The sequence below is a fragment of the Podarcis liolepis genome (assembly GCF_965112155.1).
Source record: "Podarcis liolepis genome assembly, chromosome: 1".
NCBI classification, from domain to species: domain Eukaryota; kingdom Metazoa; phylum Chordata; class Lepidosauria; order Squamata; family Lacertidae; genus Podarcis; species Podarcis liolepis.
The window spans coordinates 42,731,212-42,750,613 of NC_139554.1; the positions used below are offsets into that span (position 1 = coordinate 42,731,212).

General features: G+C 43.7%; 1 protein-coding gene across 4 annotated transcripts; it reads right to left on the bottom strand.

The window, feature by feature from the left end:
- Window positions 1-356: 356 nt before the first annotated feature.
- Window positions 357-18,305, bottom strand: LOC310705568 (prolactin-releasing peptide receptor-like). Of its 4 annotated transcripts, XM_083500191.1 has the most exons (3): window positions 17,951-18,305; window positions 16,156-16,216; window positions 357-4,840 (listed from the first exon to the last, which is right to left on the bottom strand). In XM_083500191.1, the coding sequence occupies exons 2-3, from the start codon at window positions 16,181-16,183 to the stop codon at window positions 3,693-3,695; spliced, it is 1,176 nt and encodes a 391-aa protein (XP_083356317.1). In that variant the 5' UTR covers window positions 16,184-16,216; window positions 17,951-18,305; the 3' UTR covers window positions 357-3,692. The 4 variants fall into 4 exon arrangements, with proteins under 4 accessions (XP_083356317.1, XP_083356320.1, XP_083356319.1 ...); XM_083500194.1 differs by lacking the exon at window positions 16,156-16,216 and having other exon boundaries at window positions 357-4,825; XM_083500193.1 differs by lacking the exon at window positions 16,156-16,216.
- Between the last annotated feature and the right edge of the window lie 1,097 nt (window positions 18,306-19,402).

A 19,402-nucleotide genomic window follows, 5' to 3' on the forward strand; every position in this document is an offset into this window, starting at 1 on the left:
GCTACCAGCATGAGTCTGACCAAACTGTGGGAGGCAGTGGAAGACAGGAGTGCCTGGTGTGCTCTGGTCCATGGGGTCACGAAGAGTCGGACACAACTAAATGACTAAACAAACAAACAAACATTGAATATAAAAATGTGTTGCTCTCTATGAATTATGCACAGCATAATTCTGACAGGACAATAGCTGGATACAGTTTCTTCCATTCAGCATAAAGTAAATCATAACCTTCCTACAATACATTTCTTTTCACAAGCCACCAGCTGCAACTTGTTATACGTGACCGACATTGACGCAACCTTTACCTTTTAAAACGTTTATTTTTATTTGTTTTCAAGTTATTATGGAGCCACAGAGATAAGTAAACAGTAGCAAAAATTCAAGAATACAACAGACTAAAGGCAGGGCATCTGGAACCTAAACGTATTACATACGGTAATAACACCTGAGCTAAAATCATGACAGTCATATTTCTAGAGACGGCACAAGGCGTGAGATAACTGTAAATCTGAAACCAAAACTCTGAATAGAAGTGATCAGAATCTTCCTATTCCTTAGAGACCCAAAACATATGTGCTATTTTGTTCTGCAATAACTAAATTACAGGGACTTTTATACCGTGAGGATATAGCCGGATTTGTCAATGATTTCCACTGTGTGACTTCACCCCTAAAGGCGCATGCCTCCATGATCTCATGAGACAGACAGATGCAACACCAAGCTGTAGAGAGCCTGGCAGCTGGCAGCAATGCTCTCAGCATCCATGTCAAAAGTTCATTTTGGTATAACGTCTTCATAGAGAAATACACTCTTTACTAAAGCATTATTAGACAACACTAAGCTCTCCCACGTGTTGCAGTGCACTGTGCTTGTTACAGCTAAATAGTTTCTGGTCTCACTCATGAAGAGTGCTCGGCTGCATGTGAAATACTTAGCGCAGCTCAAGGGATTTCTGTGGTGATTGAGATTTTGCTGCTGGCACAGAGTATCTGGGGGCTGCAAATCTTACCTAGCCATCCCCTTTATATGAAATAAATCAATAGGCACCTGCTTATATCTAATCCCCTTGAAATGGATTTTATTGAGCTGTTACTAGGAGAGGTCGTTTCAATATGTGGCCAGCTTACAAAAACAGATATGGACTTTGCTAAAAAAATAACCACATACCTTTTATCAAGCTGCAGGAGAAAACAACATGCTGCCAATTCTGTGTATGTTTATTCAGAAGTAAATCCCACTTGCTCAGTAGGATTACTCCCAGGTAAGTGTGCATAGGATGATGTGAACACTTTGTCTTTGATGTGCTCCTGTTAAATAGGCCTTAGTGTTGCGGGGGGGGGGGGGGCAAAATGCTAAACACTCACCGAAGAATCTTAAAACTCTACTGAGGCTAGTGGAAGAGATATAAGCAGTGCTCTTTTTTTTCTTAAAATGTGTTTAGGAGTACATTCTGTCTGAGACTTAGGAAACACGGTGACAGGAAAAGAGGCTGCCATTGGGGGTAGCAACAGAACTGATGATTCACCGTGCAAGAGAAGAAACTATTTTTTTTTTAATCATTAGCTTCTTCTCCCGTTAGATTCACAAAATGTTTAGGGATATGCGCACCGCTGCACACCCCCAGAAAAAAGTACTGGATATAAAAATGCTTCACTTTAGCTGTATATTTACAAGCATGAAGATTGCAAGTTCTGTAACCCAATCCTAGGCATGATTAATCATAAGTAAGTCAAACATTGTACAGTGGTACCTCGGGTTACATACGCTTCAGGTTACATACGCTTCAGGTTACATACTCTGCTAACCCAGAAATAGTACCTTGGGTTAAGAACTTTGCTTCAGGGTGAGAACAGAAATCATGCTCCGGCAGCTTGGCAGCAGCAGGAGGCCCCATTAGCTAAAGTGGTGCTTCAGGTTAAGAACAGTTTCAGGTTAAGAACGGACCTCCGGAACGAATTAAGTTCTTAACCCAAGGTACCACTGTAGCTCTTTCTTATAAGGAAGTGCTGCAGAAATTCTGCCCTCACCCAGTCATGCCAGTTGCTCTTTTCTGCAACTTTCCCAGCTCTACAATATCCTTTTGGGGGTGTGGAGATCAGAATTGAAAGCAGTATTCCAAATGTGGCTTTGCCACAGTTATCTATATGGACATTACAATATTGGCAGTTTTCTTTTCAGTCTCTCCCCTGGTAGTACCAGGAACAGAAGTTGTTTTTTCCGCAGCTGCTACTTGCCAGATCTGACCTCCTCACTGAGCTATCCATTGACCAAATATATATTTCCCAGTTAGTCACTGCCAGTTCAGACTGGATCATTATATATGTGAAGTTTGAGTGGGGGGGCATTTCTGCATCATTTTACACTTAGATCTTTCCTTTTATTGCCAATCTACGTATACACTTGCAGAACTTTAACCACAAAGCTATAGCAACAATAACAGTAATTTTAAAATAGAATTTCCATTTCTGAGAAGGTATTTTTGTACATGCTATTTGGACTTAGAAACAATTCCAGCAAAGCCATAATTTAGAATAAAAGTTTTTAAAGGTGCTGGGAGAATATTGGAGTTTGTGGAATTTCCTAGCTCTTGAATAGGAGTTAATGGTGCAAATACATTGGTGCTATGGCCTAAATATCTAATTGGCTGCTCGTTACAGTGTATTTTCCCTTATCCAACTTTATTTCAGTTTCTGACATGCATATCACATTGTCACAATAATTATCTTACTTTTAAAACTGGCACAATAAGACACTAGCACAGTGTGACTTAATTATTCCCATTTAGTTCACTTACTCATGAAAAATAACTTGGATGTAATGCATGAATTATAATTACAAGCAACATTTTGAATGTTCTGCATGGAAATGCAATATATACATCCACATCTGTTCAACTCTGGTGTGACAAAGTACGAGGGGGAAAACTGGAGTTCAAAGCAAGCAATTTCTATAAATTTGACCCTATAGCCCTGACAACATTGGGTCAGCTTTTACCAAATGCACTGGTCCACTTTGCAAGTACAAAAAGTAGTGTGTCTTCTGCCAATGATATGTTCAGATGTTGATTCTGAATGAACATATATAACAGCCGCATTTCTCAGATTAGCTGACTCCACTTCTTCAGCCAGAAACCACATCTGCTGGTTTTGCAATGCGTCCTCCACTCCCAGTAAGGCCATTTTAACAGATCTGGAACCTTTTTTTAATGGAGGGCTCTTCCTTATCTTTATCTATTTATTTATTAAATTTGTATACCGCCCTTCACAGGGCAGTTCACAACATGAAAATACAAAACGAGAACACAGAATACATAACAGAAAACAAAAAAAAAAACCAGCCAATAACCGCCACTGCCCCCTTTACAGGCTGTACAGACTACAGGGCAGGTATGCACACAGTAGTAGAGGCTGATGGGACTGCAGAGCCAAGGAGCTGTCCGTTCAGCACCAGCATCATTACAGCTTACCTGGATTACAGGGCTGGGCTGGGGCAGGGAGGAAGAGAGGGCAGGGCAGGGCAAACCCAATAGCAGGAGCTCTGCTGTGCCTGTGCATCCCCAACATCATCCAGGTAAGTTGAATGGATGCCAGTTTCAGGGGTCCACCACACCAGCTGCTATGGACCACACATTATACAAGCTGAGAGCAAAGGTGCTCCATACACCCTTGGCCTTGATGGCAGATCGGCTCTTTTTATATTTGTAGGGCTGCTGGGTTTGAGCTAAAAGGAAACTTCTCTTGCAGTGCTATTTTTTCACTGTGGCCCACAGGATGATCTGCCAAAGTGGAGCAGGTATTCAGCCGGGAAGCCTTGCGGCACATGGTACTTGACCTCTTCCTTTGATGAAAGTAGTTGCTAATGTGGAGTCGGAACTTGTTGTGGAGGGAGGCATAGATGAATGGATTGAAGCACGCAGAACTCATGGCGACCACATGACAGGACACTTGAATGACATTGACATATCTCTTGTCTAGAACGACAAACTCCTCATCTATATCTATGATCAGATTAACCACCTGAAGAGGGAGCCAGCAACAAGCAAAGCACATGACTGAGATGACGAGGATCCGGAAAGTCTTTTGCTTCTTTTTAGTCCATTTCTCTTGGCCGTGGTAGGCAGCCCCTGGGACGCTCCTGTTCCGGAGGCGATAAGTAATGGCGCAGTAGGAGATGGAGACAGCAGAGAGCGGGAGCATGTAGGACAAGAGGAGCATCAAGCAAGAGTACAGCCACCTCTCGGTCTTGTGGTGCTTCCAGAATTCTTCACAGATGATCATGTCGTGGCCAATGCTGTTGAGATCCAGGTAATGGGTGTGCATGGATGTGGGGACTGAGACCACGATGGAGAGCAACCAAATGAAGGCCACAATGTAGGCACAGGACTTGCATCTGACCCTTTTGCGAATGGGGTAAGCGACGACAATATACCGGTCCACGGCAATAGCAGTGAGGGAGAGGACGGACACAAACACAGTGGCCACTTGCATGAGGGTGACAAAGTAGCACATGAACATCCCAAAGAGCCACCCACGAATCTCAAACGCGTACGAGGCAGTCAGCGGGACACAGAAAATGCACATGATCAGATCGGCGGCTGCCAAGTTCCCAATGAGGAAATTGGTGGTGCAGTGCAACTTTTTTGTGGTACCAATGAGGAGGAGGAGGAGAAAATTCCCTGTGCAGGCCACCGTCACCAGGATGGCGTAGAGAGGAATGAAGAGTGGCTTCAGTTCAAAGAGAAGGTCCAGGCCAGTGAAAACGGGAGTTGAGCTATTGGAGCAGGAGTCGTTGAGGAGTTGGTTGTCCACTGCCATGTTAGTTTTCCCTTGTGACGATGCTTCTGCAATAAGATAGAAAAGACAGTTAGGTGGGAGGGGGAATTTATGAGATGTGGGGGACTGTTACATTCAGGGCCAATCTGCACACAGAATTCTTCTCCCCACAGTTCCCAGTATGTTAAATATCACTGGGAGATGAGGATAAGTTGTAGGTAAAGGTATAGATAGAGCAGCCTTCCTCAGCCTGGTGCCCCCCAGACATTCTGGAGTAAAACTCCCATCAGAGCACGCAAAACATCTGTATAACACCAAGTTTGGGAAGACTGTAGCAGCATGTGGCAAAGGGATGTGAATGCCATGCCTAAACTTCCAGTCCCTATCTTTAAAATCCTTGCCCATCTTAGCCTTCGTCTTCTATCACCCTTAGCACCTCCCACTCTTCATAGTACATCCCTTAGAAATCCTGAGCAGATCACATTTCATTGCGCCTCTTCTAAGTTTATTCCCTGCTCCTCAGGCATCTTTACCTTAAGCACTTTTTCTTCCAAAGCTATGGAGTCCTTCGGGAATTCTTATTTGCAACTGTAAAAGTGTCCTTAACTTCTGTCTCTCCTCATCTTCTTTCTCCCGCCTACCATCTCCAATGGCTAATCCTGTGTTGCAAATCAATTTCAGGTTGAGACTTGTTTTGTATTTTATGTTTGAACGGTGATGGGCATCACAGCTGGTCTTTTAAAAATAAACACTAAATTGCAGGATTACTCCCATGATGGCAAATTAGAAAGTGGCACCCTTTCACGTCTTATTTGTAAAGCCTTGTGTCATTTTATCTTTGCAGCAGCTTGCAGATACTGTTTGCCAGCTCCAGTAGTTCTTTAAGAGCGCTTATCCCGTGTCCTTCCTTATCTGAGCATTCACAGCATTGCATTGTAGCATCTCCGGTCCATCCACTCTTAGGACTTTAATCTCCTTTCTGCTATTCAGAACATGACCCTGGTCTTTTATTTGCCATGCTCTTCGGCTATGTCATGGTCGTGCATAGTTTACAACTAGGAGAATAAGAAGAAATGAACATAGGCTAATGCAAAGAGCATTTTCATTCAGTGGCTGATGTCCACTGATGACATAGAATCTCTTGAGGCAAGAAAAGTGTTGGCTGGAAAGAGCTTTCTTCATTAGTCCCACCACCCCCTGCCGTCCTTGATCAGCGTGTCTTTTTTAAAGGAAGTTCACATGGTGCCTACTGTGATGCAATTTAGCCACCAGTCAAGGGTATTTTAGTTTCCCCAGGCTTCTATTCCACTTGAACTTCTCCCTTTTTAAACAGTTGAACTCAGCTGTTGTTGCTGTGTTTGATGCATTTTGCGGGTGCTAGCGCTCTCTCTCTCTCTCTCTCTCTCTCTCTCTCTCTCTCTCTCTCTCTCTCTGTGTGTGTGTGTGTGTGATAGTTATGTTACGTATTCATATTATTTAAAAAAATTCCTTCCAGTAGCACCTTAAAGACCAACTAAGTTAGTTCTTGGTATGAGCTTTCGTGTGCATGCACACTTCTTCAGATACACTTCTTCTTCTGTGTATCTGAAGAAGTGTGCATGCACACGAAAGCTCATACCAAGAACTAACTTAGTTGGTCTTTAAGGTGCTACTGGAAGGAATTTTTTTATTTTGACTATGGCAGACCAACACGGCTACCTATCTACTACTGGATTCATATTATTTGTCACCTTAGGAACTCTTGGGAGTTGAAGGTGCAGGGTACAAATGTATTAAATTCAAGAAGTACTGGTTTCAAGATATTGCTGAAGGGCAGTGTTAGAAACTGAGATATGAAAGCTAGGAGCTAAAATGTCACCTTAAACCTAGGTTATGGGCACAACAACGGAACGTCTAGGCCCACTTTTTTATATAACAATAATACAAAGCAGAAAATGAATGAACTGCAGCTAAAATATTATGTTCATTTTTCACATGGTCCGGTCCTTCCCCTGCCCGCTCCCCTAATATTCTTAAGAGGGTATCTTCTACAGTCTTCAGAGAGTAGCTGGAAGTGGGAAGGCAGAAAAAGGTCCTCGTTTCCTTCCACTCTGCAGTTTTATTCTGAAATCTTAGGTGCAGTACCGTGCCCAGAGCTCAGAAACTGCTCACACTAATGAAATTCCCTGTTGCAAAATGCGCCTAGAACAACGGGAGTTTCGAACACTGCTGAAGAACTACCTGACCTGTGTTCCCAATTTCTCCATGTCTTCTGTACCACGTTCAGATGCTCTGTAATTAGCCATCATGTTGCTGCAGCACAACCCCCCTGTCTAGCTTTTAAAACCTCTCTTCAGCCAATTCCATTCTGCCTTCTTCTCCCATATCCTGAAAGTCTCTTGCTCTCCAAAAAACCCCCCTGCTCATTCCACTTGCTGATGCATGTGCCTGAAATCCCCTTCTCAGCATAGCACCTCCCCCCCTCTCACTCTCCCTCCCTCCCTCCTTCCCTCTCCCCCTCCCCGCCAGGTCAAACCCTTTCTTAATACTCAGCTTTTCGTATGAAGCCTTTGTCTTAACCCCTTGGTCTTCATTAAGTGTGCATTCATACATGATGGCCTGTGTGCACATAAACAAATGACACCAGCAATGTCAATAGTGTCACTTGTATGGATTTAACAAGAATTAGACTGAATTTACAAAGGCTGCTTCTCCCCAATGACAACCTTCCATTTCCAGTTAGTTACAACTATTCTACTGACATCCGATATAAAATGAACTCTGCAATATGTAAAATAAAGGCATATACATCATCCTCATCCCATTTAACTGTATTGCTTATTCTCTCCCCCCCCCCTTCCCTTATTTCAACTACAATCAGTACACCATTATGGGTACAGAGCAGACTCACAGAGAAACAAGGAGGGGCTGCCTTTGCACCATCCTAGTACTTGCCTGGTCTGCTCTCCCAAGTCAGTGTGTGTGTGTGTGTGTGTGTGTGTGTGTGTGTGTGTGTGTGTACTGCAATTGTTGCTTGATCTGTGTATCATCTGGTTACAGGTAAGGGTGTTTGTGCTATTTGTAACAGAAGTTAGTGTTTAATTTCTGCCACTGGGGTTGAAGTGTGGTCCACTGCCCACCTTATTATAACAACAGGCCGAGTGCTGACCCCCCAAAGGAAACCCTGGGGCAGGGGTGCGCAATGCTGCCAGTCAGGCTATAGAAATTGAAATATACTCGGAGTCAAGTGTGAATTTCATGCTCTTTATTCAGCTCGTAGTAGCAATAAATGAAATTTCCCCCCAAACGTCTAGCTATATATACACATTATTTACACAATGGGCCCCGTGTGATTGGCTAATTCCGGGCTGCTCCTGTAGGCCAATCAGGTTGCTGATTCACTTCATCCATGAGCCTGATTGGCTGCTCCTGCAGGCCAATCAGGTCGCTGATTCACTTCCACGTGGAGCTGGATTGGGTGGCTTCTGCAGACCAGTCAGACTGCTGCATTCTGAATCCTATTGTTCTAGGATTCAGCTCCGTACATAACAGAAGTGTAGGCCAAGCACTGCATGGGACACTTTGGATTGGGACAACTATTGGGCAGTTGCTTTGGGGGGAAGGTAGTGAAGAGGGCTATGGCGGGGCAGCTGCAAGCATTCTTGGAGGACACAGATTATTTAGATCCATTCCTATCAGGCCTGGCCATGGATCTGAGTCAACCTTGGTTGCCTTGATAGATGACCTTTGCAGATAGTGGGACGGGTGTGTGTGTGTATGACCTTGCTCCTCCTTCTTGATCTCTCCTTGACATTTGATAGCCATTGCTTGTGGTCTCCTCTTCGACCAGCTCTGGGGAACAGGACTCAGGGACACTGTATTGCAGTGGTTCCAATCCTATTTTCCAGACCAAATCTAGAGAGTAGCATTGGGAGAGCTTCTATATTTTGTTTACGGGTGATCCTTGCACCAGGCAAAACCATTTCCTTGAGTGGTTTAGGAGTTGGGACACCAATATACCAGAACTATAAGGGAAGGGGGTTATATATCCACAGTTTCCCACACCTGGTGAATAATACATTCCTGTTGATACACTTTCAAAATATTACTATCAGTTGGGAACATAAGGCATTCGCCTGCCTTCCACTGAGTCAGCCCATTGGTTCCTCTATTCCAGCATTGTCTACCTAGACCTTCCGGTGTCTCAAGCAAGAGTATTTCCTAGCTCCACCTGGAGTTTCCAGGGATTGAACCCAAAGTTCAGCAAAGTTCTTCTGAAGCTCTGCAAAGTACATCAAGAGATCTATCATTCGCTCAGTTGGCCACTTCTGTCTTCAGTATGATTTCTCCTTTTATAACATTATTCAGCACACGTTTTTATGTATGTCTTTACTCAATAGGGGCTCCATCCATAATGATCTAGGGTAGCCTGCTGTGTAGAAATGGGTGACAGATTGTATGGCCTCACCTTTGGAGCTCTGGCACCTTTTCATTTTGGTGTTAATTGGATTTGGCAATTAGCAGGATATAAATTGTACAAAGGCTTGAGGTCAAAAACCAGGAGGAAATGTAAACCAGCTTATCCTGACAGAGTTTTATCCTGCGGAAGGACTATCTAATAATCTCTAGTTAGGAGCAGCTATTTCAATAGGGGGACAATATTCACAGCCAGCTTTAAATGTCTCTTTCACTATATTCAATTTTAAACTGCAAATAAAAATCAGTGCATTTTGAGATTGTGTTGTAATTTCCATTTACATCTTGTCTAAGAAACAATCACACATGGACAAATAAACCTGCCCTCCCTCCGTCTCTCCACACATAGCACATTTTACCACTTCAAGATTGGTGCTATACCACACAACCAGTAACATAGAAATTGGGGGTGATAGCATTCATTGTTAGGGCCCAGGGACAGGGAAGGGGATACACAAATGGTGTGCTTTGGAGTGATGGTGAAAGCAGGGTGCTGATTCCTAGCACTGGCATTGCTGGCCAGATTGGAAGTGTCATGACAAATTACCCCAGCATGGGGGTGGGGCTGTGGGGTGATGGCCCCAGGCCCATTTTTCTCAGGAGAGCTGCTCATGCCGCCCTGTCAGCCCTGTGTCGCTTTGCAAGGCTGAGATCTGATCTGAACAATTCTCCCGGCGAATCGTTCAGATCAGATCCCAGCCTCGCAAAGCAGCTTGCGGCTGGTGCCATTCCGGAGGCATCAGCGGCGAGGGCTGAGCTAGCACGGCAGGCTCCTTTCACCTTCCATGCCCCACCCCCCTGGTGTACGCACATGCCCCTGGGCGTCAGCAAACCACGCTACACCACCAACCCCGGTAGCATCTGTGATTAGATAGGCCTATGTCTCCTTTGAATAGGAAGGAGAGGAAACCAGCCATTGAACTTCTGAGACCACTACAAGGTAAGTGATACAGATGTCCTGTGCAGCTGTATCATCACTGCTGCAATCTATAGCTGGCAGTTACTTCCACAACATCTCTGATGGAATATCCTTGGAAAAGGTAGACACTCCTATCTCCAATGACACCTGGCCCTTCATTCAGTGAAGTTACCCAGCTGTGCACATGGTCTAGCTCACTCTGGTTTTACAATGTTCCTCTGCCGGCTTCGCTGATATGCCGGAGACCAGACATGAGCATATGGTGTAGGTAAGATCCTCCACTTTATAATTGTCAGCTTTATAATTGCCTCATTTTACAGCAGTTACATTGAAAACAGCTTATGCTGAACCTCAGATTCAATTACACTCTGATTGATGGCAACTCCTCTCTTCTCTTTCTCTCTCAAACCTCTTGGTGCTTTTTCAGAGTGGTTTAGATTTTATTTCCCTTCTCTGGAAAAAAAAGGAAGTTGTTGTTTTGACACTGAAAATCTTCTAGCATTTTTAATTTCTATGAAAAATTGTTCTTTGTCTTCCATTCACCAGAGATTGCAAGTAAATTTGCAGTTAACATCCCTATGAAATTGGCAAAATGCCCATACTCTTAAGGTGAGCTGCTGAAATTGAAGATTTATCTGCAAGATTTATCTGCAACCTATACTTATAGAATGGCTGTTGTATGGAAATTGGAGGGTTAGTTAAGTTTAGATCCAGTTTCTATGTATAGTAAAACAACAACAACAACCAGGAATATGGATTGCTTCCTCCTCCTTGACGATCACTCGTAGCTGAGTAAGATTGTCTTCCATGAACATGGTCTTAAAAGTGAGTCCATAAGTGATTGTGGAGGCCAATTCTGGAGCCACACGTCCTTCCACAGTGAAGACATAGGCAGGAGTTGATCTTGGTGAAGGTTTGCCAAATGTGCCTTCCTCTTAGCATGTCTTTCCCTTTCGTCCTGTGTCTGAGCATCTTCAAAGTCTGTGATACCTTTGGTAAAGGCTGTTCTCCAGTTGGAGTACTCGCAGGCCAGTGTTTCCCAATTGTCAGTCTTTATACTACATTTTCTGGAATTTGCCTTGAGAGAGTCTTTAAGCCTTTTTTGTTGACCACCAGCATTACGCTTTTCATTTTTAAGTTCGGAATAGAGTACACAGTTGCTTTGGAAGACAATAATCAGGCATCCGAGCAACATGACCAGTCCAACGAAGTTGGTGTTGAAGAATCATTGCTTTGACACTAGCAATCTTTGCTTCTTCCATTACACTGGCATTAGTTTGCCTGTCTTCCCAAGTGATGTGTAATTTTTTTCAGAGACACTGTTGGTGGAATCTTTCAAGTGGTTGGAGATGGCGTTTATAAGTGGTCCATGTTTTCTCTTCATCAAAGGCATGGTCACAAGCTTAAAATTTAAAAAAAGAAGCTGTGGTGGCATTGTGCAATTGTCCCACTCACCACCAGGGTCCAATCCCAGCATTTGCTTTTCATTCAGACAGGGCAGGGACATCCAACCATTAGATCATGATCTACAGGTAGATCCCCGGCTGATCCTGGTAGATCGCGTGATCCTTATGTACAAAAAGTTACAGGGGAAAAGCAAAAAAACTCTGTGCAATTCTCCCCCCACAACTCTGGGCAATGCACCCACCCCACGCATGCTCCTCCTCCCTTCAATGACAATGGGTAAATCACTGCCAGTTTTTTTATACTGGGAGAAGATCACAATCTGTTGGGAGTTGGATATGCCTGAATAGGGCATAGTCAGATGATGAGCTTAGTCTCCAAACCTGTCAAGCCCTGCATGACACAAGAGGGTTATCCAGATTGAACAATGCATAGTCTATTCAATATCAGAGGGGTAAAGGTGGGGGAACACATTGTGAGTGCTTAACACTGGGATATTTAAAGATCTAGCAACCTATATTTCCCGTGCTTTGCAAATGCTGCATGTATTTCAGTTTTAAACTCTGCTGGAGGTTCTTTTGGCTAGAGAGTGAGTCAACCCCACACTTTTGGAATTCAGGCAGTCTGCTGTTTTGTTTAGTAGTTTCTCACACACAAAGGACTTCAGGATTTATTGGTATTCACCAGTTATTTCCCAACATCCCTAAACTACTCTACTGCCTTCAGGATTGGTGGAGTACACTATCCCATTACCAGTTTTGAAGAAAGATCTGATGGCCACTGTGGTTGGCTCCTGTGTGGGGAATAGGGATGGGTGGAAGGTATCTTGTTCTTTTCCTCACAGGCAGCGGCATTTTCCCTCTTCTTGAGCAAAACTATCTTCTAAGCGATCTGGGAGTCTATTGGGAGGCGGTCCTGTTTAGGGAAGTTTTTAATGTTTGATGCTGTATTGTTTTTAATATTTGGTTGGAAGCAGCCCAGAGGGGCTGGGGAAATCCAGCCACATGGGTGGGACATAAATATATTATTATTATTATTATTATTATTATTATTATTATTATTATTACTATTATTATGTCACACTGAGAATTTGGAAAGCACAGCCTTCAGCATAACCAATGGATTAAAGGGGGAGGGGACACAGCAATCCCAACAGCAGTTGATTCAAGAATAACATTTCCCACCAACAAAATATTATGAACTGAATGAGAATCCTCACAGCGGAAACACCTATAGAGCCAAAATAAGGATCTAGCACCACAAATGAAGAACCACCATGTACGTTTATGGGGGTGGGGGAGAGAATTATTGTGTAAATAAAGCCATCACACACACACACACACACATCCCTGTGTGACTAGTTACTCTTTGAATAATAGCTTGTAAAATTCAGGTTTTAGATTCCACATGATGAATGCCAGAATGCTTTTTTGGTGGGTAAAGGTAAAGGTAAAGGTACCCCTGACTATTAGGTCCAGTCGTGGATGACTCTGGGATTGCGGCGCTCATCTCGCTCTATAGGCCGAGGGAGCCGGCGTTTGTCCGCAGACAGCTTCCAGGTCATGTGGCCAACATGACTAAGCCGCTTCTGGCAAACCAGAGCAGTGCACGGAAACACCGTTTATCTTCCCACCGGAGCAGTACCTATTTATCTACTTGCACTTTGATGTGCTTTCAAACTGCTTGGTTGGTAGGAGCTGGGACCGAACAACGGGAGCTCACCCCGTTGCGGAGATTCGAACTGCCGACCTTCTGATCGGCAAGCCCTAGGCTCTGTGGTTTGGACCACAGTGCCACCTATGTCCTTTCTTGGTGGGTAAAGGTAAAGGTACCCCTGACCGTTAGGTCCAGTCGCGGACAACTCTGGCGTTGTGTGCTCATCTCGCTCTATAGGCCAAGGGAGCCGGCATTTGTCTGCAGACAGCTTCCGGGTCATGTGGCCAGCATGACTAAGCTGCTTCTGGCGAACCAGCAACGGGTAGGTGTAAGCAAAACAGGAAAAAACAAATTGCCTGGAGAAAACAGCAGTGAGGTTTTCATCCTAAATCCATTTGCATCATTTCTCTGTGTGTGACTGGACTCCAGGGACTGACTACAACTCGGATTAGTAGCTCTCTGCCAAAAAGGTACAATATGAAACAAAGCTGAGGATCTGCCAATGGATAATTTGGAGTATTCCATATCTTGCCACAAGGAGGAGCAAAATGTCCACTGAAAGAAAAGCATTGGGGAACTGATTCTTTTCGCAAGGAATAGTGAGTTGTATTCACTATCCAAAGCTTTGCTGGGGAAGAAAACTCCCAGTCTATGCCAAATAATAATAATAATAATAATAATAATAATAATAATAATAATAATAATTTATTTATACCCCGCCCATCTGGCTGGGCTTCCCCAGCCACTCTGGGCGGCTTCCAACCAAATATTAAAATACAATTAATACATCAAACATTAAAAGCTTCCCTAAACATTATGCATTATGATGTTTTCCATCTGGGGAAAAGTTAGAAATGTGTGAATGGTTTTTAATAGGCACTCTAATAAGCAGTGGCTTCTTTACATAGCCAGGAATAACATGAATCCCATAATAGATCTGCTTGTCGGCTCCTTCCGAATCTTTCCCCCATCCCACTCCTGATATCAGCACTCTGGGGGTGGTGAGTACAACACTGGAAGGGGAGCAGACCAATTCTGCAAAGTGAAGCAGAAGAGGGGCTGATTGTAATAGGGGCTTGTGAAAGGAATTTCACATGGAAACAGTTCCAATAAAGGGTGAGGGATTGGTGAAATGTGGGGAGGACGTCTATGAGGGAAGAGCATGAGCATGGCAAATAAGCACACATGTTGTGGGAAGGAGAGATTTTCCACGCATGTGAGCAAGAAATCAAACCTTTGTTTTCTTCACTGCAATACATTTTCTTAACATTCTTTGCTGTTTCCTACATCCAGACTGGTCCTGTTCAGTAGTGAATTCTGAGCAGATTGACTGAATGAGGATGACAAGAGTTTACAGTGCAATCCTAAGCATGTTCACTCAGAAGAAGCTCCTGCTGAGTTCAATAGGACTTACTTTCTAGAAAGAATGCTTGGGATTGTATTTTCCATGGGTAAGTCCTACATTTGTGTTGACCACATGCTAATGTAAGCAAAACCCAATCTAACATCTCTACTGGCTTAAATGTGCAGTTTTACTTCCGTGTTCCATCCAGCATCAGTGATGTTCTCACATTCCACATCAGCAACAATCAGTACATCAATGTGAGATGCTTTTGGATATCTGGTGTGGAAACACTATAAGGAGCATGCCTCCTCCTGTAAGCAGTTTAGTTCATTTCTTTTCCTTCCCTCAGTCAAGCAGAAACATGAGTGTGTTAGCTCCTGTGTTTGAATGGGAAAGGGTTTTTGCAGGGAGTTGTCCTGGTATCTGCTTACGTAGGATCAATAAAATGTGTGTTGCTATTATTTCTGTTGTCCTGTGTGCTGCAAAATGCACAAGGAATCAAAGCAGATTTGCTTTATGTGTTATATTCAACTTATGCATGGAAGCAGGGCCAGATTTAGGTTTGATGAGGCCCTAAGCTACTGAAGGTAATGGTGCCCTTTATATGTCCAGCTGTCCTTTGTCAACAACAAATTGTCACTGTTTTTTGTGTTGAATATATGCTATATGGTAATTTATGAACTTAATAGGTATCTAAAGCCATTTGCACATAACAAAATATATATATTATCATAAAATACATATTTTATGTAGGCACCCTATATATAGAAATGAGCAAACCAGTGATATTTTAGGGAGCAGGCTAGCAGGCGGGGCAGGGAGCAGTGATATTTTAGGGAGCAGGCTAGCAGGCGGATCACTTACATCACAGGAGCCTACGCAACACAAAACACTATTGCTGTATGTAGGTTTTATTTTATTTGTTTTTTATCTTATATTTTGGAAATGTACATCCAGGTGTTTTTTCCTTTAATTTTTTTGGGGGGCCCCCAAGAGAATGGGGCCCTAAGCTATAGCTTGTTTAGCTTATACATAAATCTGGCACTGCATGGAAGATACTGTACATAGGAACTAACACCCAAACGGCACATGCACTATAATCTGACATGTGAGGGCTTTAAAAATGTGTATGTATTGGAAGTCATAGCTGCGTAGCAGACAAACAATCTATATCTATATACCAAGATAGGACTATCACATGCTAATATCTACAAATATGTTTCATAGTTATTCCTACTTGGAAGTACTTTCTGTGCAGGAATTGTGTGACTATCAAAGTGGCCCTGAGTTCCATTAATTATTTGCTCACAGTTGAAGTTGCTTGCATGGCCATAAATGCAAGGATTACTCTTGCGTCTGCAGGAATCTAACCAAACTACACAAATCCTCTTAAGGTACTGACTAAGATGAATGCTTCAAACATGACACCAATGTTGCCTTGGGCTCCTTTGGCAGGAAAGGTTAGGTATAAATGTAATAGATAAAATAAACATAAATGTGATAAAATAGTGTTTTGCCCTGATTTTAAACCCCCTCAGATTTCAGGTGGGTGTGATTGCAGAAAAGAAAAAAAATGATGATTTGCCAACAAGAAGATGGACCACCTTGTTTCTGCTTCCCAGCCTGGTTCATCAGGATTCTCTTCCAGGTGGTGTGCACAGCAACCTGCAAACATTTTACTTACAGAGTTCACTCAGCCTTCCATCAGTAAAACCAACTTTGTATTCTTACCACGTTGCTTGACCATTTCAAGGGCACTTGCAATAAAGATTGTGCTGTCTGTTAATAGATCCTGGACTGGAGCATATCTCTTTCCCTTCTGATTCACTGCTAGGGAGACCCAAGGCAGCCTCATGTCATTCACACACACTCTTTGTCACCTGACGATAGAAAGCAGCTGGGTAATTGCCCTTCTCATTTCAAAAGGTAGTGTGCCGGCAGCATGACAAAAGAGGGCACAAAACCTATCAGGATCTGTAGAATGTTAATTAACATCACGACTTTTCCCAGTGCACTTTTTCTATAGAGAAAGCACTTCAGCTATAAGAGAAGGCAGGTAACCCACATGAGGTTTGGCCAATTCCAGCTGCTTAGCATGCAAGACACAGCTGCTTAGTAGCAAGACACAACATGACAATAGGCACTTTCCTCCTGCAGGGCAGTGTTTTCTGTGGAGGGAAAGTGTAAGGTGTGGTGCAGCTCTTCACCCTCCACTCCCCAGCCCTCGCCACCAACGGGTGGGCAGAGGGCATGCAGTAGGGATCTCCACAGGGGGCGCCTGGTTCTGTGTGCCCAGGGCAACGGCCCCCCTGCCCCCCCCCACTATGCCAATGCTTGGAGGATTCAAAATACTTCATGCTGGTGTAGCATAGTAGCTTGTACAAAAACAAGAGGGGCAGTGGCTCAGAGGCTGAGGCTGCATGTACACGCCATACCTTTAAAGCACACTCAAAGCTCACATATATGCAGGGCTTTTTTCAGCCAGAACTCACTGGAACTCAGTTCTGGCACCTCTCAGGTTGACCTCTGGCACCTCTTCCGTTGACACTCTTAAGAGAACAAGGAAGGTGTTCACGGTGAATTCTGGCACCTCATTTAAAAGGGTGGTGTGTGTCTTTAGCTACATTCAAGAGGTGCCAGACTCTAATCTTTCCTCTTCCGTGAACTCACTAGGTGGCTGTTGTCAAGCCACACACTCACCAGCCTCATTAACCCCCCACAAAAACAACTACAGTATGGGGAATAATAACATTGGCAAACCAGTGGTGAGAACAGGGCAATTAGCTTCTGTTCTAATAAGATGCTTGGCAATTCCCACCCACACAATCCGTTATTTCACTACAGATCTGACAGTCCATGATTCAGATTTCACCTCTGCTATTAACTCAGCAGGTGGCCTTAGGCAACATACTCTTTAACCCAGAAACGTCTCAGTCTGCAATATGGAGAATACTAGCCTACCCTATAGGAGATTACAACTAGATAAGGCATGTGACGTAAGCACAATTAATAATTGTCATCTATTATTGTTATTGTTACTATTGAGGGATTTTGGGAGAGAGAGATGTGTTTGAACCCCTCTCCCCTGCTCCCAAATAGGTGACTCCAAGGAACTTGAAACAGGCAACTTGAAAGAATGAAGAGAGAATAGCTAAATGCCCCAGAGAGCCCCGGGAGAATTCAGGGCACTCACATTTGTTTGCTCTCTGAACTTCTGTGGTCTTCAGCGATAGTCACACGCACCCAGCCCTGCCACGTTGCTCACCATTCACTTGCCGCTTTAATGAATCCCGGACACTTATCTCGATCCTCAGTCTAAGCTCAGGGCTGAGATTTTTGCGCACAGAGTCACGCTAGGGGAAAATAAGTTATAAAAATAAAAAAGTAAATTTCCCAAACCTTTTCCTCCTGCCTTTAGGCTGCTGGCGCTTGCTTCTCCGCGAAGGAACACTTTAAATTCCCTTGAAGTAGAAGGAGAGCCACAAGTGGCTTTTCGGCAGGCGGTTAAGTGTCTTCTGTAGATCAGTCTGGAGCTGCTGCGAAGACGCGGTTTATTAACAGTGTGGTGGCTGCTCCCCTCTCTGCCCCCCTTGTCTTTCCGATAGATGTTTCAGAGAAGATTCAATAGCCTTCCTGGGCTCTGGGCTCGTCCCTTTGATCCGCAGCATCGTCCAGGCTGGATCAAGAGAGCCCCACGGGGAGCTGTCCGCGCCTGGTGGTGCTGAAGCAACGCGCTCACTGGCTCTGCCTTGCAAAGCGAGCCGGAGAAACAGACCCTCGCCCCCCTCCAACCGCCGTCTTTTATTCAAATCAGCGAGCTCCTCTTCTCCTCCCACTTCATCCCCTTGCATCAAATTTTATTCCGCCCTTACCGGAGAAGAAGGGTGCTTGCGGCGGCAAAGAGAGGTCGCCTACTGTGATGACCTCTTCCTCATGATCCGCCAGCATTCACTTTAAATGACCTCGGTGGCTTTCCATCAATGCAGAAATTCTAAACGAAGCCTGAAAGTTCTTTCACGCCTAAAGCATCGAGATTTTAAACCCCACTGGTTTCTTTCTTTCTTTCTTTCTTTCTTTCTTTCTTTCTTTCTTTCTTTCTTTCTTTCTTTCTTTCTAAAAGTTTTTATTTATGAAAAACAACCAAAGCACAACCAAAATTGCAAAACGTAGGAGCAGAGCAGTACAGAAGCCATGTTTTCCAAATAAGTACAGAGCAGATATTGTGGAAAGATGCGAGCTGCAAAACACACGGTGAAAGCCAAATTTTGCAATTTGGTGGGGGGAGAGAGCTTTGTATATCTGAATTTGCCACGTAAGAAATGCAATCTCACCAAATGGTATAGGAACGTTCTGGGTCTTCCCTACTCTTAGAAACACGTAATATGTGAGTTATTTTCTCAGCAATAGTCAAGAGTCCACATATTCTTATACCACGACGAGAGTCTTGAAGCATCTTTGACTTCTGAGCCAAATAAGTTATTGCTGCAGTCTACATCCATGTAAGATGTTCTTTTCAGTGGAAAAGATTTTTTTTTATCACCCCACAAATTCAAAAGACCAAGTTGTGGGGAGGCTTAAATGGGGCATTTAAATAAAATAATAATAATTTCAGAATCATCAGCCGAAAATGTGGATGCCAAAGAGCATTCCCACCATTAAGTGGGAAAATTGCCCCCTGCTACCACAGCTATGCTAACAATCCTATAGCATGGGTTATTTGATAGCTTATCAGAAAGCTGCAAAGCTGTATGGTATTACCTGTACATAACTTTTTAAGGAATATTCCATTCCATAAAATGAGGTTGATTTATAGGGCTTAGACCCCCAAAAGTCTTTCCCCTTATATTCATC

What these genes read in the sequence shown, in the direction of transcription:
- LOC310705568 (XM_083500191.1), bottom strand. Translation starts at nt 16,183, where the DNA reads ATGAACCAGGCTGGGAAGCAGAAACAAG. An exon ending in GGCTGGGAAGCAGAAACAAG is followed by an intron (nt 4,841 to 16,155) that starts GTGGTCCATCTT and finishes ATCTTATTGCAG; the next exon opens with AAGCATCGTCACAAGGGAAA.